The sequence below is a fragment of the Microplitis mediator genome, chromosome 3 (assembly GCF_029852145.1).
Source record: "Microplitis mediator isolate UGA2020A chromosome 3, iyMicMedi2.1, whole genome shotgun sequence".
NCBI classification, from domain to species: domain Eukaryota; kingdom Metazoa; phylum Arthropoda; class Insecta; order Hymenoptera; family Braconidae; genus Microplitis; species Microplitis mediator.
In genome coordinates, this window is record NC_079971.1 from 16,560,226 (window position 1) to 16,581,428 (window position 21,203).

General features: G+C 31.8%; 3 protein-coding genes across 4 annotated transcripts in view; 1 reads left to right on the forward strand and 2 right to left on the reverse strand.

Moving 5' to 3' along the window:
• Nucleotides 1–4,411, reverse strand: part of LOC130664425 (uncharacterized) — a 94,109-nt gene extending 89,698 nt beyond the window's left edge. The window contains exons 1-2 of the mRNA XM_057464286.1: nt 4,138–4,411; nt 3,620–3,784 (exon numbers count right to left, since the gene is read on the reverse strand). Coding sequence (XP_057320269.1) covers nt 3,620–3,778 — 159 coding nt within the window. The 5' untranslated portion in view covers nt 3,779–3,784; nt 4,138–4,411. The remainder of the gene's footprint in view (nt 1–3,619; nt 3,785–4,137) is intronic.
• Nucleotides 3,867–21,203, forward strand: part of LOC130664428 (UPF0235 protein C15orf40 homolog) — a 69,571-nt gene continuing 52,234 nt past the window's right edge. Inside the window, exon 1 of the mRNA XM_057464290.1 lies at nt 3,867–4,098. Coding sequence (XP_057320273.1) covers nt 3,970–4,098 — 129 coding nt within the window. The 5' untranslated portion in view covers nt 3,867–3,969. The remainder of the gene's footprint in view (nt 4,099–21,203) is intronic.
• On the reverse strand, nt 8,323–10,240 carry LOC130664429 (uncharacterized). Of its 2 annotated transcripts, none has more exons than XM_057464291.1 (4): nt 9,840–10,240; nt 9,321–9,584; nt 9,098–9,257; nt 8,323–8,749 (listed from the first exon to the last, which is right to left on the reverse strand). In XM_057464291.1, exons 2-4 carry the CDS (start codon nt 9,414–9,416, stop codon nt 8,607–8,609), a joined length of 399 nt encoding a protein of 132 aa, XP_057320274.1. In that variant the 5' UTR covers nt 9,417–9,584; nt 9,840–10,240; the 3' UTR covers nt 8,323–8,606. The 2 variants fall into 2 exon arrangements, with proteins under 2 accessions (XP_057320274.1, XP_057320275.1); XM_057464292.1 differs by having other exon boundaries at nt 9,321–9,595.

Consider the following 21,203-nt stretch of genomic DNA (forward strand, 5'->3'; position numbering starts at 1 on the left):
AGGGCTGTCACCAAGATTCTGAGCAACTTGTAGTCAAGTTGTCGGTAACAGTTACACGAGTTAAAAGTTTTCGACAAGTTTCTCAGAAAGTTGCTGTCAACTTATGGGAATGTCAACTTTTACAACCAACTTGGCGACAGGTTGTGGCAGTAGGTTGTCGACAAGTTGCGGCCAACTTGGCTTTCAGGGTGGACAATTCACATTACTAACGTGAACAGAAATTCAACCGTCGGTAACGTAAATCTTGATGGGTAACTACCCTGATAGCCACCTTAAGTACAAGCTAATTTCAAGCTACTGCCTTATTCTGAAGACAATTAAAAGAAAAGGGTTGGAGGGCAAGTAGTTACCTTTAAGTTGACAGTAAATTGTCTGTGAACTTGAATTCAATTTGACTACAAGTGTTACTGTCATACAATGACGTTAAGTTGATTGAAAGTTTCACTTCAAATTGGCGGCAAGATTTTCGGTCAAATTACATTCAGATGACGACAGTAGATTTGCATCAACTTGCACGCAAGTCTATTATCCAGCCAAAGCTTGCCAGAAACTTGTCGTTAAGTTAGCCGTAGATGTTTCACTGCAGAATTTGCTGATCAATTATCTTTAAAGTGTGGCTATCAGGGTACCGTAATAGAAGCACTCTACCCTGATAGCACAAGTTGCTCGTCAAGAAGTTGGTATTCATTAGTTTGCGATCAACTTGACGACAAGTTGTTGACAACTCTAGCTTTTGCAGCTTTTGGCTACAGGTTACCGCCAACTTTCAGAGAAAGTTGGTGTCAGTGAAGAGCCGCAATTTGAAGGCAGGTTTCTGAGAAAATTGAAGGCCACTATCCGTCAACTTATGAATTGCCAACTTTCGGCCACCAACTTTCTCAGGAAGAGACTGTTAACTTATTGGATTTTCAACTTTTACCATCAACTTTCTCAGAAAGTCTCTATTAACTTTGGAAATAACAACTTTTTCGGCCAACTTGGCGTCTAGTTGCAACTGTCAGTTTGACGCTAGTTTCTCGCCAACTTGGCTATTGCACACCTCAAGCGCGAAAGCGCTAGGGGTGCTTTACTGACGGTTCTTCCTCGTTGACAATTTTTCTCATACAAAAACATTTCTACACCCTTTTCATAGCACAAAAAATTATTAAATTGTGTACTCGCATGCAAATAATTTATTGAGGAATAATTTAAACCCAACGTTGAGTCGATTTGTTGATTCATTGATTTCAAATTAATTATTTTAATCCTAGAAACTAGTGCTGTCAATTGTTACGTATGAATCTTCGTAAGCACGATAACTCTCGATAGACACCATTAACCGGCCTAACTTTTTTTTTATTGTCTTTGTATTTTTTATCACAAGAACCCTTATGAAAATTACTATATGAATCCTTTTAGTTTAGTTGTAATTAATTAACAATGTAAAAGTGATTATTCGTGAAAAATTTAGCTGCTATTTTTACTGTTGTTATTATTTTTTTCATTATTTCTCTCTATCAACTACTGGTGGCAGCACTAGCGTATTAATATGTTTGAAAAAAAATGACATCTAAGACAAAAGGCGGAATATTTAAAAAAAATATTAAACTGAAAATAAGAAATAGAAAATCAAATTGATAATTTGTAAGTTGAATAAAAGTTCATAATAAAAAAAAAATACATTAATATTATATAATAAAAGTAATGATTAAAAATAAAGTGAGCGATTGAGGTGTGCACTTTTGGATTTTCCAACATTTCAGGTAACTGCCATCATCTGAATGTAATTTGATAGAAAAACTTGCTGTCTATTTGAAGTGAAACTCTCAATCAACTCAACGTCATTGTCTGACAATAACACTTGTAGTCAAATTGAATTCAAGTTACAGACTATTTACTGTCAACTTAAAGATAAATGTTTGCTCTCCAACACTTTCCTTCAAGTTGGCTTTAGAATATAGTAGATTATAATACGACAGTATCTCGAAGTTAACTTACGGTTAAGGTGGCTATCAGAGATCAGGGTATATAATTTTTATAGTGACGAAAAATTTATTTTATAATAATTGTGACGAAATCGTCATCTTGATGACATAAATGTTTGTCTTATTTTCATTCTATATTCAATATCTATTGATACGCATCTAAAGATATGTAGATTAATATGATTAAATTTCACGAAAAAAAAAAATTTTGAATTAATAATTTCGTTTTGAAATAAAAAATTCGATACTTTTCAGATAGCTTCAATTGGCGTTTCAATCATGATAATTATGACTTGTCATAGGGTTTTAGAAAGCTTGAAGAATCAACTTTAAGGGTAGGCCACACCTAACGAAATCCTGAATTTAAGAATTCTAATTACTTTTTGAATATTTATCGGACTCGGATGATGAAAATCTTCCGAGGAAGTTCGTCTTCTGCTATTAGTCGGAAGCTAATAAAATTGCTGTTATGATAATTATTTAATAAATAATTAGAATTCTTAAATCCAGGATTTCGCTAGGTACGGCCCAGCCTTAAAGACCTATGCATAAATTTAAGAAACATTCAGTAATTTACGAATGATTAAATTTTTAATGAGAAAAAAAAAAAAAAAAAAAAAAATTTACATGATAATTAGATGGGAAATTGAAATTAAAATAGAGACCTCTTAGAGTTGAGCTAGAGAGCCCGTCTTTTTGGAAGATGTTTTTCTCGGCAACCACTAACGTTTCAGGGGGTAAAAGCAAAAACAAAAATTTTTTATTTTTTTCGAACCAACCTATGATATATATTTCTTATTCTCTATTCCAGGAACATAAATAATAGATAATTAATTGTTTAAAAAGTAAGGATCAATACCACACGAGTTGGATTTCTTTTTTTGAGCTTTGAAATGATAAAATATATGAATATAAATAGTTCAAAAATATCGATTTTTTCTCGATTTTTCAAAAAATAATTGCATCTGCAAGCAAAATTCAGTAAACCGAAAGTTCATTTTGAAATAGTATAAATTTGATTTACACAAAAAAATGTAAAAATTGATAATTTACTAAATTAAAAATCTTGATTTCAAAAATGACTTTAGTAGAACAGTAAGCAAGGAATAAACTTATTTGAAAAGCGAAAATAAAAAGAAACTTCAAAAAATTAAAAACCGAATAATGTCAAGAAAATTTTGAAAATTTGTTGTTTTTGCTCGCAATTCTTTTTTAGAAGCATCAACTAATAATTATCGGATTCTTAAGCAGAAAGAAGTTGAGAATAAACGAAAATTATAAATTTATACAAAAATGTTGTAAAATGAAGAATTGAAGCGAAAAAATTTACCTTAAACCAATTGTTTAATATTCTATAATAGTAATACCATCACCTACGGTTCAAGGGATATTATATTGTAAATACAGAATTAATGACATTAATTGCCGCAATTATCTAGGAAAGAAAAATCAGAAAATTCAACGTTATTTGAATGGAAAAAGCATAATAGTTTAGAAGAGGTTAATTGATGCCGAAAAGTTCAGTTCTTTGCTGGTAGTTTAATTTTGATGTACATGAGTTAGAGGATGGTATTCATTCAGAAAATAAAAATCAATTTCGAAAATAACGGACACTCACAACCATATTTTTAAATTTTAAAATTAAAAACTGTTACCTGTTTCTGTTTTTTTTTCAACAGTTGCTTATCATCATCTTCCCAAGCTTTGTCTTCAGCTTCTTGAACTTTTTTTAAATTTTCAGCTTCTTTGACAGCGGCTTTCCTTGCTCTAGCTACAACCGCTTTACTGTTTTCACCCACAAATTTTTTTGGCATTTTGATCTGAAAATAGCATTTGAAATATAACTTTAAATTTGGGCGGCATATACTTTGGTAAAAATTACAAAGTTGGTAGACACAGTATTATTATTAGTTTTGACACTTGAGGTTTTCAGGTTAACAGTTTAGCTTCCTTGTATAGAAAATAAAAAAACAACGACACGAAAGGAAATTTAGAAATAAATTAAATGTTCTCACTTATTGGAAATATATTAGTTAAAAAGATCGATATTCGGCAGACCAAATTTACTGTAAGTGTAATGTCGAAAAAATTTTCAAAAAAACCTTCGCAACATTTACAAGAAAAAAAAGCAGACGTAAGTACATAATCCAGATTATTAAAATATCATACTTACCAGATTTTGGTTAACTGAGTTTTTATTTACTTAATTTTCGTTTATTCAAGTTTAATCCAAGTGCAAATTCAGAAGAAGTGACATTACTCCACGTGCTTCTCGTCATAAATGCTGTATATTTATTTTAAAAATATTTATATTTATAAGACCAGTCGAAATCGTTTCGGATGTATAGTTGATACATTGGGAGAACTCCCTTCGGATGCTTTCGGTTGTTATACAGATCCCCTTAGACTGTTGACGTACCGGACCCTATACACCTCGAACATTAGTCTGTTTCCATAAAAAGGTACCTCTATCCATCACAAATCACAATCTATCTGATGTCGCTGGTATCTAGTATTGAAAACTGTCACGGAGGCGTGGCTTAAAAAACATGTCGGACAGTAGCTTACACTTTTAAATGCGTAACCCATGTGACATTAGGGTAATTAAATAAAATGTTATTAAATTTCATAGACGTATCATTTTGAGAGGGTAAAAATCCAAAATAAAAGAATATACATGATCCCGACCGAATTTACTTATCATTTATTTAATTAAATATGGGATAAACCGCGAAAAAAGTGATAAATAGGTGATCGTAGTTACCGCGCTTTGTGTACAAATGTCTTATGTGAAAGAAAACCCCATGAAATTAATACGGAAATCTAAAAAATTACAGAATAATGAAAACATTATTAAGCATAATTCATATTTTTTTACTTGAAAAAACAAAAATAATCTTTTCAGTTTTAGGTTAAACTTTATAAAAATATCTGGTAATATATAATCGGTTTTTTTAAAATGCAAAGAGCAAACTTTCATATAAGGCTGAGCCGTACTAAACGAATTTTTAAATTTTACTTTTCTTTTAATTTATTAATCAATTGTTATTACAGAAGTTTTGAGTGACGCAATTATTCAAAACGCCCTGTTTAAAAATATTGATTGAAAAGAATTAAAAATGATGAAATTCGAATTCTTTTCAATAATTTCAATTCTTTTATTTGTATATATAAATATACAGTTTGAATGGAGTGATCGCTTCTCAATTCTTTTCAATCAGTATTTTTAACCAGGGCGTAATTAGAAAAGTAAAATTTGAAAATTCATTTAGTACTGCCGACCCTTCAGGAGTAATTTTCGTTATTTTTAATAACTTCTTCCACGCATTTAATTTACTAAATTTTTCCAAATTATCAAAAAAATTTCCTAATAAAATTTCCTTTTGACTTTTTACGTTCTCTAAAAATTCCAACCTCTATTTCAATTTGCGTTACTTAATAATTTTTTGTATAAAATTTATTGATGATGTTAGCAGCATGCATTGACTGTGCATTTACTTGACTGTGTAAGCTATAATTAGTTTGATTTTTTACCACCAGACTGCGTGACCCAGTTTTTCAGTTTCCAATACTCTCATTCATTAGGATAAAATCACGACACCTCTCCTCATTTGCCCTGATAGCACAGTTTGCTTTAGCAAAAGTTTACTTACAAAAGTTTCTTTGAATTTTTCGTCAAATTTTCGTTAACTTCGGAATTCCGTTTTTGACGACAACTTACCCTAACAGTCACTGTAGCTTGAAATTGACAGTAATTTAATATTAAAATTATCTGAAATTTGCTGTCCAAATTTGCTGACAATTTCACAACAAAAGTTGAAAAGAAAAATTTGCGGTCAATTTTTCTTCAATTTAGAGGTAACTTTTTACTAAAAAAAAGTCGGTAATGTTTTTTCCTACCAGTTCAGAAGGTAAGAAAATTTATACATAAAAATGTCTACAATTTGAGGGTAAAAAAATACTTCACAATTTTTCGAGTCAAATTATCAATAAATGGACATACATTTTGCCTGAAAATTGACGACAGATTTTTTCTAGTCAACTTTTGAAGTAAGTTTTCATTCTAATTCGGATAGTAAATTTACGTCAAATTGAATAGCAAGTTGCATACAAATTGTCGTAAAAAACGGGAAAGTCCGAAGTTGACGGAAATTTGACGAAAAATTCAAGGAAACTTTTGTAAGTAAACTTTTGCTAAAGCAAACTGTGCTATTACGGTATATACAACTTGCTAAACAATTTGACGTTAACTTACTACCCGAATTAGAATGCAAATTCACTTCAAGAGTTGACTAGAAAAAATTTTTTGTCAATTTATAGGCAAAGTTTCACATCAATTTATTGTTAATTTGACTTGAAAAATTGTAAAGTATTTTTTTACCCTCACATTGTAGACATGTTCCCTGATAGTCAGAGTTTCTGATCAGAAAGTTGGTGTACCTGAGTTTTGACCAACTTGACGACAAGTTGTCGGCAACTTTCAGCTTGTGAAACTGTTGACTACAAGTTGGCTACAAGTTGCTCAGAAACTTGGCGACAGTCTACTGCCGCAACTTGTCACCATGTCACCAAGTTTCTGAGCAACGTGTAGACAAGATGTCGGCAACAGTTACACGAGCTGAAAGTTGTTGACAAGTTTCTCAGAAAGTTGCCGTCAACTTATGGAAATGCAAACTTTTGCGGCCAACTTGGCGGCATGTTGCGGCAGTAGATTGTCGACAAGTTGTGGCCAACTTGGCTATCAGGGTTTATGTATAAATTTGCTTACCTTCTGAAATGGTAAGAATGAATATTACCGATTTTCTTTTTCTAGTAAAAACCCTCGGGTTTTTTTTTACTAGAAACTTTTCGTTAACTTAGCCGAAAATGTTTCACTGCAGAACTTGCTAAGCTATCATATGTAAAGTGTGGCTATTAGGGAAGTTATTTCTAAATTGAGCAAAAATTAACCGCAAATTTTTCTTTACAACTTTTGCTGCCAAATTGTCTGCAAACTCGGGCAGTAAATTTCAGGCAATTTCAACCTGAAGTGGCTATTAGGGTAGATTGCATAGAAATAAATCTTACTTTTGTATTTGTCTTCCTGATGGATTTTTCAAAGAATTTTGTAATAATCTATCACAATAAATTTGAGAGGCCGGCAAAAATAGTTAAGGCTGGGCCGCATATAACGAAATCCTGAATTTAAGAATTCTAATTACTTTCTGAATATTTATGGGACTCGGATGATGAGAATTTTCCGAGGAAGTTCGTCTTCGGCTTTTAGTCGGAAGCTAAGAAAATTGCTGTTATGATAATTATTTAATAAATAATTAGAATTCTTAAATTCAGGATTTCATTAGGTGCGGCCCAGCCTTAAACTAGTTAGATTTTAGTGTTTAATTTCAATTATTTTAACATTTAATAATGACAGAGCCAATGATTTTTCAGTATTTTGGTATTAATTTATACCCAGATGGAATTTCAGATTATCATAAAAATGATAAATTGTTCAAAGAATTTTGTTAACTTTTTCTAGATATCGCAAATTTTTATTTGATTAATTAAGGATTTAAAAAAAAAAGTAACTATTTCCAGTAATAAGTAATAAGTAAGTTGTGATATTTTAATGTTCTTTATAGTTTTACATAATTTTCAAAAAAAATATTTTTTGTTTTTATTCATGAATTTTAAAACTATTGAATAAATGAATAATAGCAGATATTTAAACCAATAACTAACGCCATCTCCTATATTGGACATTATGGTGCAATCCCAAGTGGCCAAATGTTAACTTTTTCGTATCGAAAAAGTTAACAAAAAAAATGTTAACATTTATATTGAGATGTAAAAAGGCAAATTTTTATCAACAAATATCACTACTAATGTCCAGCAAAATGTTAACTTTTTTCTGTCTCAAAAAGATAACTTTTTGGTAACAAATTGTTAACTATTTATTGACATTTTCATAACTTAATATTGACATTTTTCAACTTTTTGTTAACAAATCACAATGTGTTTTTGGTTACCAAAAACATAACAAATTGTTAACTTTTTATTGGTAACAAGTTGATGGAAAAAAGTTGACTTTAATTTAACAAATCAGTCTTATTTTAGTTGATTTAATGTTAACAATTTTAAGGATCATTAGAGGTTAGGGGTAGTATAAACCGCGGGAAATTTGAAAATTTACAAATAAACAAACATAAATTCTAAAAATATTCTATCATGAAATGAAATATTTATTTTTTCTTGTTTATATACATATATTAAACAAGAAAAAATAAATATTTCATTTCATGATAGAATATTTTTAGAATTGTGTTTATATTTATTTGTAAATTGTAATCACTCGCAGTTTATTGTGACAAATATACAATTTTTTATAATTGGAATGCTTAAATTTATTAACAATTTCTTTACAACATTCATAGGTTTTATATTAATAACAATAATAGTAATAATAATTGTGAGCTTAATATCAAGACTAGTTGTTGTGACTAGCGCACTGGTGACACTAACTTATAGTTTTATTTTTATCTGATAAGCTTACTTTTATGTTTTGAGATCATTAATTTAGGCTTAGAGAACAGAAAACTCTTTATACTATTAAAAAAAAGTTTTTTGAAAACAACTTGTAAATATAAAGATCGTAACTACAAATTATTTGGCAACTTTTTGCTTTTTGACAGAACCATTTGTAGGATCGGTATTCTTATTGGCTCGGTCACTACCGCGTTGAAACCAGGCTTTCATTTGATGTTCAACATCAGGTTTCGTAACGTTCAAAGTGCTTAATAAAATTTCTAAAAAAGAAAAAAAACGAAGAAAAATTAATGAACATAATAATTTAAATACAGCATTTATTTATAGCTTGTTTGGTTGTAAATTATTTTACTTTGACAGTAGAAAGATCAATCAAAGGCTTCAAAAAGCAAGTTATTGCTAGAACTTGAAGAGTAGATACCCTGCTTAAAAAATCTCATAGAATCCAATAGATTCTCATGAATTCCTAGAGAGATTTTATAAGAATAAATTTGTTCTATGAGAAGTGCTATAGTTAAGTATAGGGCCTTATACTTACAGCTATGAGAATCTATCGGATTTTTTAAGCAGGATAGTTAATCTTACAATATTATTTATCGCTCTATTACCACTAATAATTTCTACGAAGAAACATGCTGATATTTTAATCTCACTGTGTAATCCGGACCATGTCACTTGTTTTGCCAACTCATCAGAAATGAATGATTCCAATGCAAAACGAGTGGCTTTTTGTACATTGCGACCACCAGCTTTCCGTATCATGTCTTTCTGTAATATTTTTATGATAGTTATTCAAAAATTATGAAATATCAACAGCTAATTAGTACTTACAAATTCATTTTGCATAGAAACATTGTTCTTGAGACTATGATTGAAGTTTGCGTAAAAGTTCGTCAGTCGCTTCACGTGTGATTTTATGTTTAACATGCCACTCTTTTATGAACTCAGTAAGAATCGAATCATTATCACCACTAGCAACTTGATTGTTTACATGGAAATTAAGTAACTAATACTCTGATCGGGTTACTGGTTGATCAAAAAAGTTAAGCCCATCAATCAATGGCAAAGGCTCATCATTAGCTTGATCGACAGCTCCTGAAAAACGGCTAGGATCATCTGGAACGTCTGAATCGCGGCTACTGTTATCGTCGTCATGGTCGTTGTCGTTATTGTTATTGTTGTAAATATTAATGTTAGTGTTATTATTATTATTATTATTTAAGTTAGATAACAAATATTCCAGTGCAAGTATTTGTTGCGTACGTCGTTTTAGTTGTCGTGGTCCAAGCAAATCAAGCGGTTTTCGTATCCGCTGTCGAAAATTTTCCATACTTATATATAAAATTTTACCTTTTATGAACCGTTGAGTATTGTTAATCAATAGCTATAAATTATATTATAAATTATTTCACAGTAATTAAAAGACAAAATAATATTAGGTTATGTTGTTCACATCACACTCGAGCGTTTATATATATATATATATCCGAAATGGCGGCTTGTACAGCGTTTACCGCCTTTTTTGTGGTTGAAAACATCTAAATGTCAACAAATTGATAACAAAATGAAATACTATAATATTAGCAAAATGTTAACCCAAAATTGTTAGTAAAATGTTAACAATAAAATGCTATCTTTTGAATAATACTAAAAAGTCAACATATATGTAACATTTTAGCGATGATAAATTATCAACATTAAATTGGTAACTTTTATTTATCTCTAAAAAGTCACCATTTATAACTACATTTTATGGTAACATTTTGCTAACATTTTCATATTATATTTTGTTAACATTTTTATGTTAACTTTAAGACAACTTTTAAAAGTTATCTTTTTCAAAAGTACTTTTTGTTACCATTTTGATAACATTTAGAAATAGCAAAAAGTTGACTTGGAATAGATAACTAAAAGCCAACAAAAAGCTGAGCTGGCCACTTGGGTAAATTTTGTTTTAAATTGATGGTGCCAACCTCTTTTGTAATATAGGGTCCCTAAGAGAGATCCAAACTAAAATGTAGCCAACTAGAGATGGGCGATGTTGAAGAAATACATCAACATCGTTACATCGATTGTTTAAATCTTTCAACATCGACCCTGATAGCCACACTTTGAAGATAATTGATCAGCAAGTTCTACAGTGAAACATCTACGGCTAACTTAACGACAAGTTTCTGGCAAGCTTTGGCTGGATAATAGACTTGCGTGCAAGTTGATGCAAATCTACTGCCGTCATCTGAATGTAATTTGACCGAAAATCTTGCCGCCAATTTGAAGTGAAACTTTCAATCAACTTAACGTCATTGTATGACAGTAACACTTGTAGTCAAATTGAATTCAAGTTCACAGACAATTTACTGTCAACTTAAAGGTAACTGCTTGCTCTCCAACACTTTCCTTTAAGTTACCTTCAGAATACGGCAGTAGCTTACCTGATAGCCACCCTAACCGTAGATTAACTATAAGTGTAAGATGAGCGAATGCTCTGTGGGATTCTGGTGTAGGTGTGGTTAATTCAATAACTAACAATTAACACAAATTACAGATAAAAGAATAGATCTTTATTAAACAATATGTACACTAAAACTATGAGAAAAATAGCGAATGCAACTACAAGATACGCGATAGCGAATGCGACTGTAAACGAATACGCGTATAAATTCGACACGTGGTCGGTAGCGGTTAATGACGCGATAATTAATTTATAATTAATAAGACGCGAGCAACGATTCAATATATACTCAATAATTAGTAGCCTTGATATACTAGCTAATTATTGAGAATATTTAAACAGAGATTTAGCGAAGCGGTTCAGACTTATATCACACTAGAGATATACTATTTTGAGCGAAGCGGTTGGATGGATAGCTGAGTTTGTACTGATCGATGTAGATTGGATATAGAGACGCCCTGATTAAACAAAATGATTAAAAATGATTTAAAATGATTTGTTTTTTAATCATTTTAAATACTTTTTAATCCTTCAAATCATTTCTAATCCTGTCTCTTATGGACATTTAACGTGTGAAATCATTTTTAATCATTTTGTTTAATCAGGGCGTCGTCTTCTTCCTTCTTGGCTGCTCGGTGGTGACGTGGCAGCATGGCTGCAGTAACGAATTTCCCCATTGGCTTAAAAGCGCGCCAACAGGAAATAGTTAGCCGCCAATTTCTCTGATTGGCCGGCTGGTAGCGGGTTCTCATGCCATTTTGACACGGTCATGAGCAAGAAATTGCAGGTGTCGGGCCCAGATAGCGAGTGACCCGGCACTATTCTGACATTCAAGTCAGTAGCGAGTTCGGCTGCTCCCGTACGTAGCGAAAGTACACGAAGCTTTTCAAAATGATTAAGCTCGTGACTGAACACTTATATATATATATATATATATATATATATATATATATTAGGGTGGTCCTTATTTTGGACATTTTCGAATTTTTATGCTCCCAGAGGCTTATGTGGTTCGAAATAAATAAAAAAAAATATCCTCAAAGTTTCAGGTCTCTATCTCAATTTTAACCCGTGCCGCACAGCGATGTAAGTTTCCCATTTAAATAACACGGGGTTTTTGGCATTGGACGATTAAATTTTTATTCCGGCTAAAGTAATTGTTCGAAAAATTTGAAACTCTGTAGACTTTATCCTCATATAAGCAGCTACTCCTCAGAATTTTTACAGATTTTCAGCTACTATAATTTTGGGGGTACAGCATGATGAAAAAAAAGAAAAAAATTATTTTTTTTATTTTTAGCTAATAGTTTTTTCAAATAACATATCAAATCAGTCTGCATCCTTATCAGAAGTTCTTACTTTTTTTCATTCTCGCACCTAAGTGGGTGAACGGTATATCTTTGTTGCACTAATACAGTAATCAGGAACTTTGCATTAGTTTGCAGTAAAGCGTTCCTTAAAAGGATTTTTTAAATTTATTACGATTACCTCACAAACGGTTTCAATTACGACAGAAAAAAAATTGTCATAAAGTTTGAGCTCTTAATTCCAACAGGACCACGTGCCGCAAATTTCGTTTCCGTGATTTTTTAAATTCATTATATTTATTTATAAAAGAGATCTATTTTATTAATAATTTATTATAGTTAGAAAATCGTAAATTTATTATAGTAAAGAAAATAATTATTTCGATATTATAATGCACAAAACTATCAACCTTTTGTTTATTATTTATTGCTTAAAACAAATAATAAACTTAAAGGTGACCAACTTATTTAAGCAAATATTGAAAGAAATTTAATTTATTGATAATATTTATCAACTGTTAAACTGAGACATAATATGATTAGTGGAATTGATATACCGATCTCAGATATCAATTGAATGCATTATGTATTTTTGAAAAAGACACATTGTCAAATAACATAAACAAAATATTTCTTGAAAAAATCACAAAAAAAATTTTGCGGTAACTCTTCCCGTTAGAATTAAGAGCTTAAACTTTAAGGGAATTTTTTCTGTTGTAATTGAAAAAAAATGCTCCTGATTACTGTATTAGTGCAACAAAGATATACCGTTCACCCACTTAGGTGCGAGAATGAAAAAAAGTAAGAACTTCTGATAAGGATGTAGACTGATTTGATATGTTATTTGAAAAAACTTTTAGCTGAAAATAAAAAAAATAATTTTTTTCTTTTTTTCATCATGCTGTACCCCCAAAATTATAGTAGCTGAAAATCTGTGAAAATTCTGAGGAGTAGCTGCTTATATGAGGATAAAGTCTACAGAGTTTCAAATTTTCCGAACAGTTACTTTAGCCGGAATAAAAACTTAATCGTTCAATGCCAAAAACCCCGTGTTATTTAAATGAGAAACTTACATCGCTGTGCGGCACGGGTTAAAATTGAGATAGAGACCTGAAACTTTGAGGATATTTTTTTTTATTTATTTCGAACCACATAAGCCTCTGGGAGCATAAAAATTCGAAAATGTCCAAAATAAGGACCACCCTAATATATATATATATATATAAATAATTTATATTTGATTATATATAGATCTAAAAATCTAAAATATAATAAAAATTACTATATATGGGTCTATATAGGTCAGGTCTAATCAGATCTAATTATATATAGACCCATGTATAACTATATATGGGTATATACTATTATATATACTATTATATATATTCCATATACAATCATATATAATTAGGCAAAATCATTTTATCCCGGGATATAATTAGATCTAATTATATATAAGGCTATATATACTTATATATAGGTCTATATCTAACCATATATATTCTATATATAATCATATATAATTAGGCAAAATCATTTTTTTCCCGGTATAATTAGGTCTAATTATATATAAGGCTATATATACTTATATATAGGTCTACATCTAACCATATATATTCTATATATAATCATATATAATTAGGCAAAATCATTTTTTTCCCGGTATAATTAGGTCTAATTATATATAAGGCTATATATACTTATATATAGGTCTATATCTAACCATATATATTCTATATATAGTCATATATAATTAGGCAAAATCATTTTTTTCCCGGTATAATTAGGTCTAATTATATATAAGGCTATATATACTTATATATAGGTCTATATATAACCATATATAATTATATATAATCATATATAATTACATATAATTAAGCAAAATCATTTTTTCCCGGGTGATCAGGTCTGATCATACCTGTCCATGCCTGTTCATGTCTGAGGCGTTAAATACACTCAGGCCTGTTCATGGCTGTTCATGTCTGTTCATGCCTGACCATGTCTGAAGCGTTATATGCGTTCAGGCCTGATCATACCTATCCATGTCTGTCCATGTCTGTTCATGCATGGTCATGTCTGTTCATGTCTGAAGTGTTAAATACAGTCAGGCCTGATCATACGTGTCCATGCCTGGTCATGTCTGTTCATGTCTGAAGCGTTAAATACAGTCAGGTCTGATCATGCCTGTTCAGGCCTGATCATGTCTGTTCATGTCTGAAGCGTTGAATAAGCTCAGGCCTGATCAGGCCTGTTAATGCCTGGTTTTGTCTGTTCATGTCTGTTCATAGATATAAAATTTTTTTGACCAAGAATCTATCACGTATAACCCGGGAAAAAAAGGATCAGACCTGATCAGACATGAACAGGCATGAGTCTTAAGACTTTCAGTACTTGAAGTTCGTACGAGACCTATTTTTCAACTCAATCTCTTAGGTCAACAGGGAAAGAGGTGAACTTTCAAGCGCAAGGTCCACGGTTCGAATCCTAGACACTCCCATATTTTATATTTTTTTTTCATTTTTATAGAAATAATTATATATAATTGTATATAGTTATGCATAATTATATATAATTATATAGGACCATTTTTTATATATAATTGTTTTACCAGAATGGGCATGAACAGGCATGAACAGACCTGATCTGACCTGAACACGCCTGATCAGGCCTGGTCAGGCATGGTCATTTTTCATGTCTGATCAGGCCTGAAGACTCATGCCTGCTCATGTCTGATCAGGCCTGAACATTTTTTCCCGGGATATTTCAAAATTGGTCCACTGCTTACCCTGCTTAAAAAATTCGATAGATTCTTATAGCCGTATTTATAAGGCTCTATACTTAACTACCCGACTAGAAATTTCAGTTCGTTTTTTATTGGCTCTGGATTAGGCATGCCGAATTCCGAGTTCGCGTCGAATGAGGCAACCGCGTAAGGCTCGCATTACTAAAATAACGCACCCTGCATAATTACACGGAAAAAAAATTCTAGTTAAATTTGTAATGCTAACATCGTAATTTGTCCTATTAATTATTGTATTGGTGGACTAGACTTTTTACATCGTAATTTTTACGATGTAGAGTTGGAAATTTCATTTAAGAAATAATACTTCAGACAAATAATACGAAGTCTTAAGCTCTTTAATATAAATTACGATGTAACATCGTAAAATTTGAAGAGAAATTTTAAATAAAAGATTAAAATAATAATCGTTTGGCAGTTGGATTCGAACCCGAGTCCTTTCGAGTGCGAAGTGTCCGACGCCTTGGACCACTCGGCCACTGAAGGGCCTACACTATACGTTGTTTTCAAGATCCATATAAACGATTTGAATAAACAGTCATAAGTCACGAGAGCGCCTCTTGCGGAGGACCCTATTTAAAAAGTACGATTCAACATCGTACTTTTTATAGCTTCCATCGTATTATAACAGAGGCAGCACTGTAATATTTATTTTGTTAAAAAGTAAATAGAAATATTAAATGTACGAATAAATATAGTTTTTAAAGTGTAATTTTTATTTGTTTTTTTTTTTCACGATGTTAAATTGTAATTTTGGCAGTAATTTTTAATCCTAAAAGTCTTTGTTAAAATTACGATGTTAAATAGTAAAAAATATAACCCACATAATAAATTTTGAAATAAAACATTTAAAAATTGACATTAATAAAAGTCTAGTCCGAGATTACGATGTTAACGTCGTAAATTTTGGTAGAATTTTCTTTCCGTGTAGGAAAGCCGAATTTGGCACGAATTTAGAAACCGAAGTCGCCCCGAAAAACCGCGTATCTGTGAAAAATGATTATACATAGAAATTAGCAACATATGGTCATGTATGACTGTAATGATATAATTTTGTTCAACTAAATTGAAAAAAAAAAAGAAAAAAAATTTTTTTTTATCGTTTAAAATTATTTTTGCAAAGCAGTGTATCATCAAATATTCTAATTTAATATTACTTATTTTCCAATCGAATTAGAAATTTTTAATTCAAGGAAAAACGCGAAACTTCTTAATGACCGATGTTGTGGGGTTCGAACCCGGGACCCTACGCACGAAAGACCGACGCTTAAACTACTACGCTACTCTACCGATTGTGGCTCCTAAGTTAAGTTTTGGTATTAAAATATTAATTGGTACCAGCCAGGAATTCCAAAGATATACCTAACTTAGGCAATGACGAAGACTTTCCTAATAATAGCCAAATTTGGCATACCTAATTTTAGCAAGCCTTCGTTCATCCCAATCCGATTTTAGTCAGAAATTTCAATGATTCACTGAACTTTTACGCCCTGTCAAAAACTCCTAATGACAAACAAGTTTGGAAAAGTTTTGGTATATCGAGTTTCAGTTTTCTTCATAAGGACGGGACACAGTTCAAATTAGGTTTACTGTATTTCGGAAAGCCTCATTCGTCCCGAATTAGTATTTTGGCATACCGCACTGAAATTCTAGTCGGACGCTGATTTGACATACCAGACTTCGGTAAGCCTCTGGTAACCATCATAAGGCAGCAGTACCAACCCTGGCGGATTCGTGATCACTGTAAAATCATCGTAAAACGACGGTCGAATGACCGTAAATTTACGGTACCGACAAATGACCGTATATCGACTGTTAAAGAAGCGTTATTTGATGGTGAAAAACAATTCCCAGTAAACACATTTACGTAAATTTGACGTCAGAGTGACTTTACGCTAAGTCATCATTTACGTAAGATATAAGTCACGAATGAGTCAGGTGTGACTCATTATTTCCCACTTTTTTACGTAAGATTATGATGTAAAACTAATGACGTATACATGACGTCAATGTGATGTCTGTGTGACATTCTATGACGTCAATATGACATATGGGTGATGTCAAAATTATCAATTCAGAAAAAATATTTTTGAAAAAAAAAAAAAAAAATGAAGTACCGAATTTTTGATCTGATTATTACCGCGCGAATGTATTGTGAATTCAGAAACAAGATTAGATAACGTTAAATAATATAAAAATCCTGGGCGTCTGCTGGGTTCGAACACGGTTCCTCTTGGCTGGTAGTCTTGAACGTTGCTCACTGGTCCACATCACGGGAGTTCAAATCTCGTGCTTAATTGATGTATTTAGAGTGAAATGCCGGAAAAGACAATGTTCATAAGTTTTCGTAAAAGATTTTTACAAAATTTAAAAAAACTTTATGAACTTATATGAAAATTTATAGAAACAATATTTTTCGGCCTCGATGATAATTGTTTAAAATTTCATTAAGTTTTATCAAATTTTTTAATTTTTTGTTGTGATGTGAAATTTAAAAAATCTTATATAAAATTTTTCGAAATATTAAACAATTGCACAAAATCGAATGAAATTTAATCGATTGAAAAATTGCGATACTAAACTTTATAATCTTAATATCAAAAGAGTTCAAACTGTCGTTACATTTTCTTTGTCATCCTAAATGATGATTTCGATATATCATTTAAAAAAATAAAATTAATTTTTTTATGATGCTAATGTTTCAATCTAAAACGTCTGAATAATCTATTATCGAGTTTATCGATTACTTTGGACCCAAAAATCTACGACGTTTAGTTGTTATTTTTACACATTTACAAATTTTTGAAAATTTATTCTATGATTGTTTTGTTTTAATAAATAGATGATAAAAAACTATAACTCGGAAATTACATCAGCATTGCGTAAAATAATGACTTGTCATTGATGTAAAGATATGATTTAAGAGTGACATCCATATTACGTATAACCGTGACTTTGCTACTGACATAAATGTATGATTTTAAAATTACATCATTGTGATATACGATAATGACTTTATTACTACGTAATAATGTGATGTAGATTTTATGTCAAACGTACGTAATACATAAGTCATAACTCTGACGTCATACAAGAGTCATGTGTACATCAATATGATGTCACAAGCTTTACATCATATTAAAGTCATGCAGAACGTCAGATTGACATCAAATTTACATCAGATGCCGTGACATTTCTATGACCTACGTATGACGTCAAAATAAGGTCATGTGTTCACTGGGAAGTGCCGTTGTGAAAATTCTCGACAGTAACTTTATAGTTGATGTATTGTATGTGCATTATATTTCAGCTGACTAGTGACCGTAAATTAACAGGTAATGGACGGTCCTTCTATGGTCATTGATAAGTATAGGGATTGTCAAAAACCGAAATCTTGGCGGTTCATTTACAGTATTGAGTGAGTCAAACACTTGTCAATCGAGCGTATAGTGTCGGTAAGTGAGAAACTTTTTGTTAGTGAACTATCGATTAGTTGTCGGTCAGATTTTTCATTTTTTAAATGTCTCTGATAGCCAGTGATAGACTCCAAGTATACTGAAATTATTTGTGTCGTGAAAAAATGTAAAGAACACTTAAACAATAAAATTTTTAATTATCTAAAGTTCATTTGTATCCAAATAAATATATACAATTAACTTCTCCACTCAAGTGTGTGATTCAGCACAGTAGTTAACACGTCAGACTTCGAATCAGATGGCCTTGTGGTCGAGTCCATAACTCGGCGGGGTTAATACTTTTTTTTTTCATGGCAGTTATTGTATACATATAAATCACTATATAAAATTATACTATATTTTTTTTCCCGGACAGTCCCATGAATTTGCAAATTTTACATCTAAATGCGTGTGATTGGAGAATTAATCTACCGTAAATTGAGCGTAAAATGTCGGTCAAAATGCAGTGCAATTATTCACATATGTTTGTACTTTCGGTATCCACAGTCGGTAAATCAACTATTATGACATTGGTGATCGACGCTCATACTATCGTTATTTAGCGATATATAATAAAAGATTAAATAGTGTCATTGCCGTAAGTGCTGAAAAAATGTATGGTGAAGATTTTTCACAACCGCACTCGGAAACGATCGTCAAATCACTCCATGCAGTCGAATGTTCGACGGCAGAACTTACGACGATTTAACGTTAATAAACGGTAATTTTATCGTGCCGCTGAAACCGCTAGGGTAATTTCTGAAGATACGCCGAAGTTAACTTAGCCATTCACTTTCCTACTAACTACCTGATTTGGAATTCCGGACTTCGGCAAGCATTTGGTCATCACTATTAAATATCAGTCAGTAATTTCGAAAGTATTCCTAACTAACGCCATGCCACACCTTCCCTCAATAACAACCAAGTTTGGAATGTTTTTGGCATTTCGAGCTTTGGTTTTCCTCTTGCAAATACCATAAGGTCCAAATTTTGCTTGCCGTATTTTGGTTTTTATTATGAGACCGGAATAAGGTCCGAATCAGGCTTGCCGTATTCCGGAAAGCTTTGTTCGGTCCAAATTTGTCTTTCGTCAAGCCTAACTGAAATTTCTAGTCGGGATATATATAAGTTATTGTTTTCACTCTGATTTTTAAAAATCGAGTTTTCATCAAATGTCGGCTTTGAAGGTCCTAAGATGCTAATCTGACATTTTCAAGGAGATGTGTGTGTGCGTGTGTGAGGGGGGGGGGTGTAAATCTCTCATATCTTTTGCATGACTCATGATGCGAAGCATCAGAGTGTGCTTTACGATCGAAAAATTTTTTTCACCTCACTTCGGCAACTATTTCAATTATTATACCTTTGTTAGTTCACGGAATTAAGATATTTTGCATACTATTTTGAAGATAATTTAATGGAGATTAATTCCATACTTTTCAAAAATTTATTTAGTTCAATAGAAACGGAAAAAACATGAAAATAGTTTAAAAAAATTTCCTGTCCGTCAAGTCGGAAACCCGCATACATTGTAACTTGCGAAAAAATCCAGTGATTAAATCAAATTTTTTTTTTTTAAATTCTTTGAAAGATTTGTAGGTCTCCTATTGCGAATGGCTAGGTAACTCAGTGCCGTTTAATTACAATTAATAAAATAAAAAACAGGCTGTATAATTATATATATATATATATATATATATAAATATGTATTGTGACGTTATTTTTTTGGACGAGGCTTGGATTGAGTTGACGTCACAAGCACCAACTGATTTTGGGGCATAACCGAGCATGGTAACTCGAGATTTAGAGTTTAGCTACAGTAAATTACAATTTTTCTACAGTTTTTTTTTGGTGATCGAGTTCTAGTTAAGAATAAAATATGGAGTAACGTTTGGCTACAGAAAATTTATATGGGAAATTTATTATGGGATATGGATGGAGATTAGAGTTGGTTGGGGGATAAAGTTTGAGTTTTGGAATTTTCAGTTTTTGGTTTATTGAGTGTGTGGAAAAGTCGGAGCAACCGTGGAATGGGGCTCAAGTAATTGCCACCCGGTTGTATCTGATGTCAGGATGCTTGCCTGACCCTATGAGACTTTCATGTGGAGTGCAGAGGTCTAGCTGAAATGCTAGCGCTACAAAATAAGGACTATGGATTAGGAATATGAGATCAGGTTATTGTTATTATGATTGGCAGGACTCAGCGATGGTTTAGTGACCAGTATCGCTGTGGAAGCCGCTATTTCTGGTCATTTTTGGAGTTTTGGGTTTTGTTGGTAGGCCTCAGTGGACAGCTTTGACCAGTGTGCTGCTGAGGGTAACCGTTGGTCACTTAAATTTAAGAATTTTAGTCTGCGATCTCACCGAAGCCAAGTCCAGGAGAGCGCACACATTGGGATATCCATACTCAATATCGAGTTGAAGTTATAGAGTAAAGTATAGAGAGCCGGTATAAATGACGATGATGTTTTTAGTTTGGGGAGTACAGTAGGGGATTCGACTCTGGTCGCTCGAAGCGAGCAGACGTGTTCAGGAGTGAGGCTTCAGAAAGCTACAGGTTGGAGTAATCGTTACAGAAGTATTTCTTTAAACAGTGTGAGACGTTACTTGATATTTTATTCATCAGTAATCAGGTATGAGATAATTATTATAAATAATTAATCGAGTTTGAGTTAGAATCTTGAGGTATTATGCTACGGT

Coding starts and splice junctions, on each gene's coding strand:
- LOC130664429 (XM_057464291.1), bottom strand. CDS start 9,416: ATGTTAAACATAAAATCACACGTGAAGCGACTGACGAACTTTTACGCA. Junction 9,258..9,320: donor TTTCTATGCAAAATGAATTT/GTAAGTACTAAT, acceptor AAAATATTACAG/AAAGACATGATACGGAAAGC. Junction 8,750..9,097: donor CTTCGTAGAAATTATTAGTG/GTAATAGAGCGA, acceptor TTTCTTTTTTAG/AAATTTTATTAAGCACTTTG.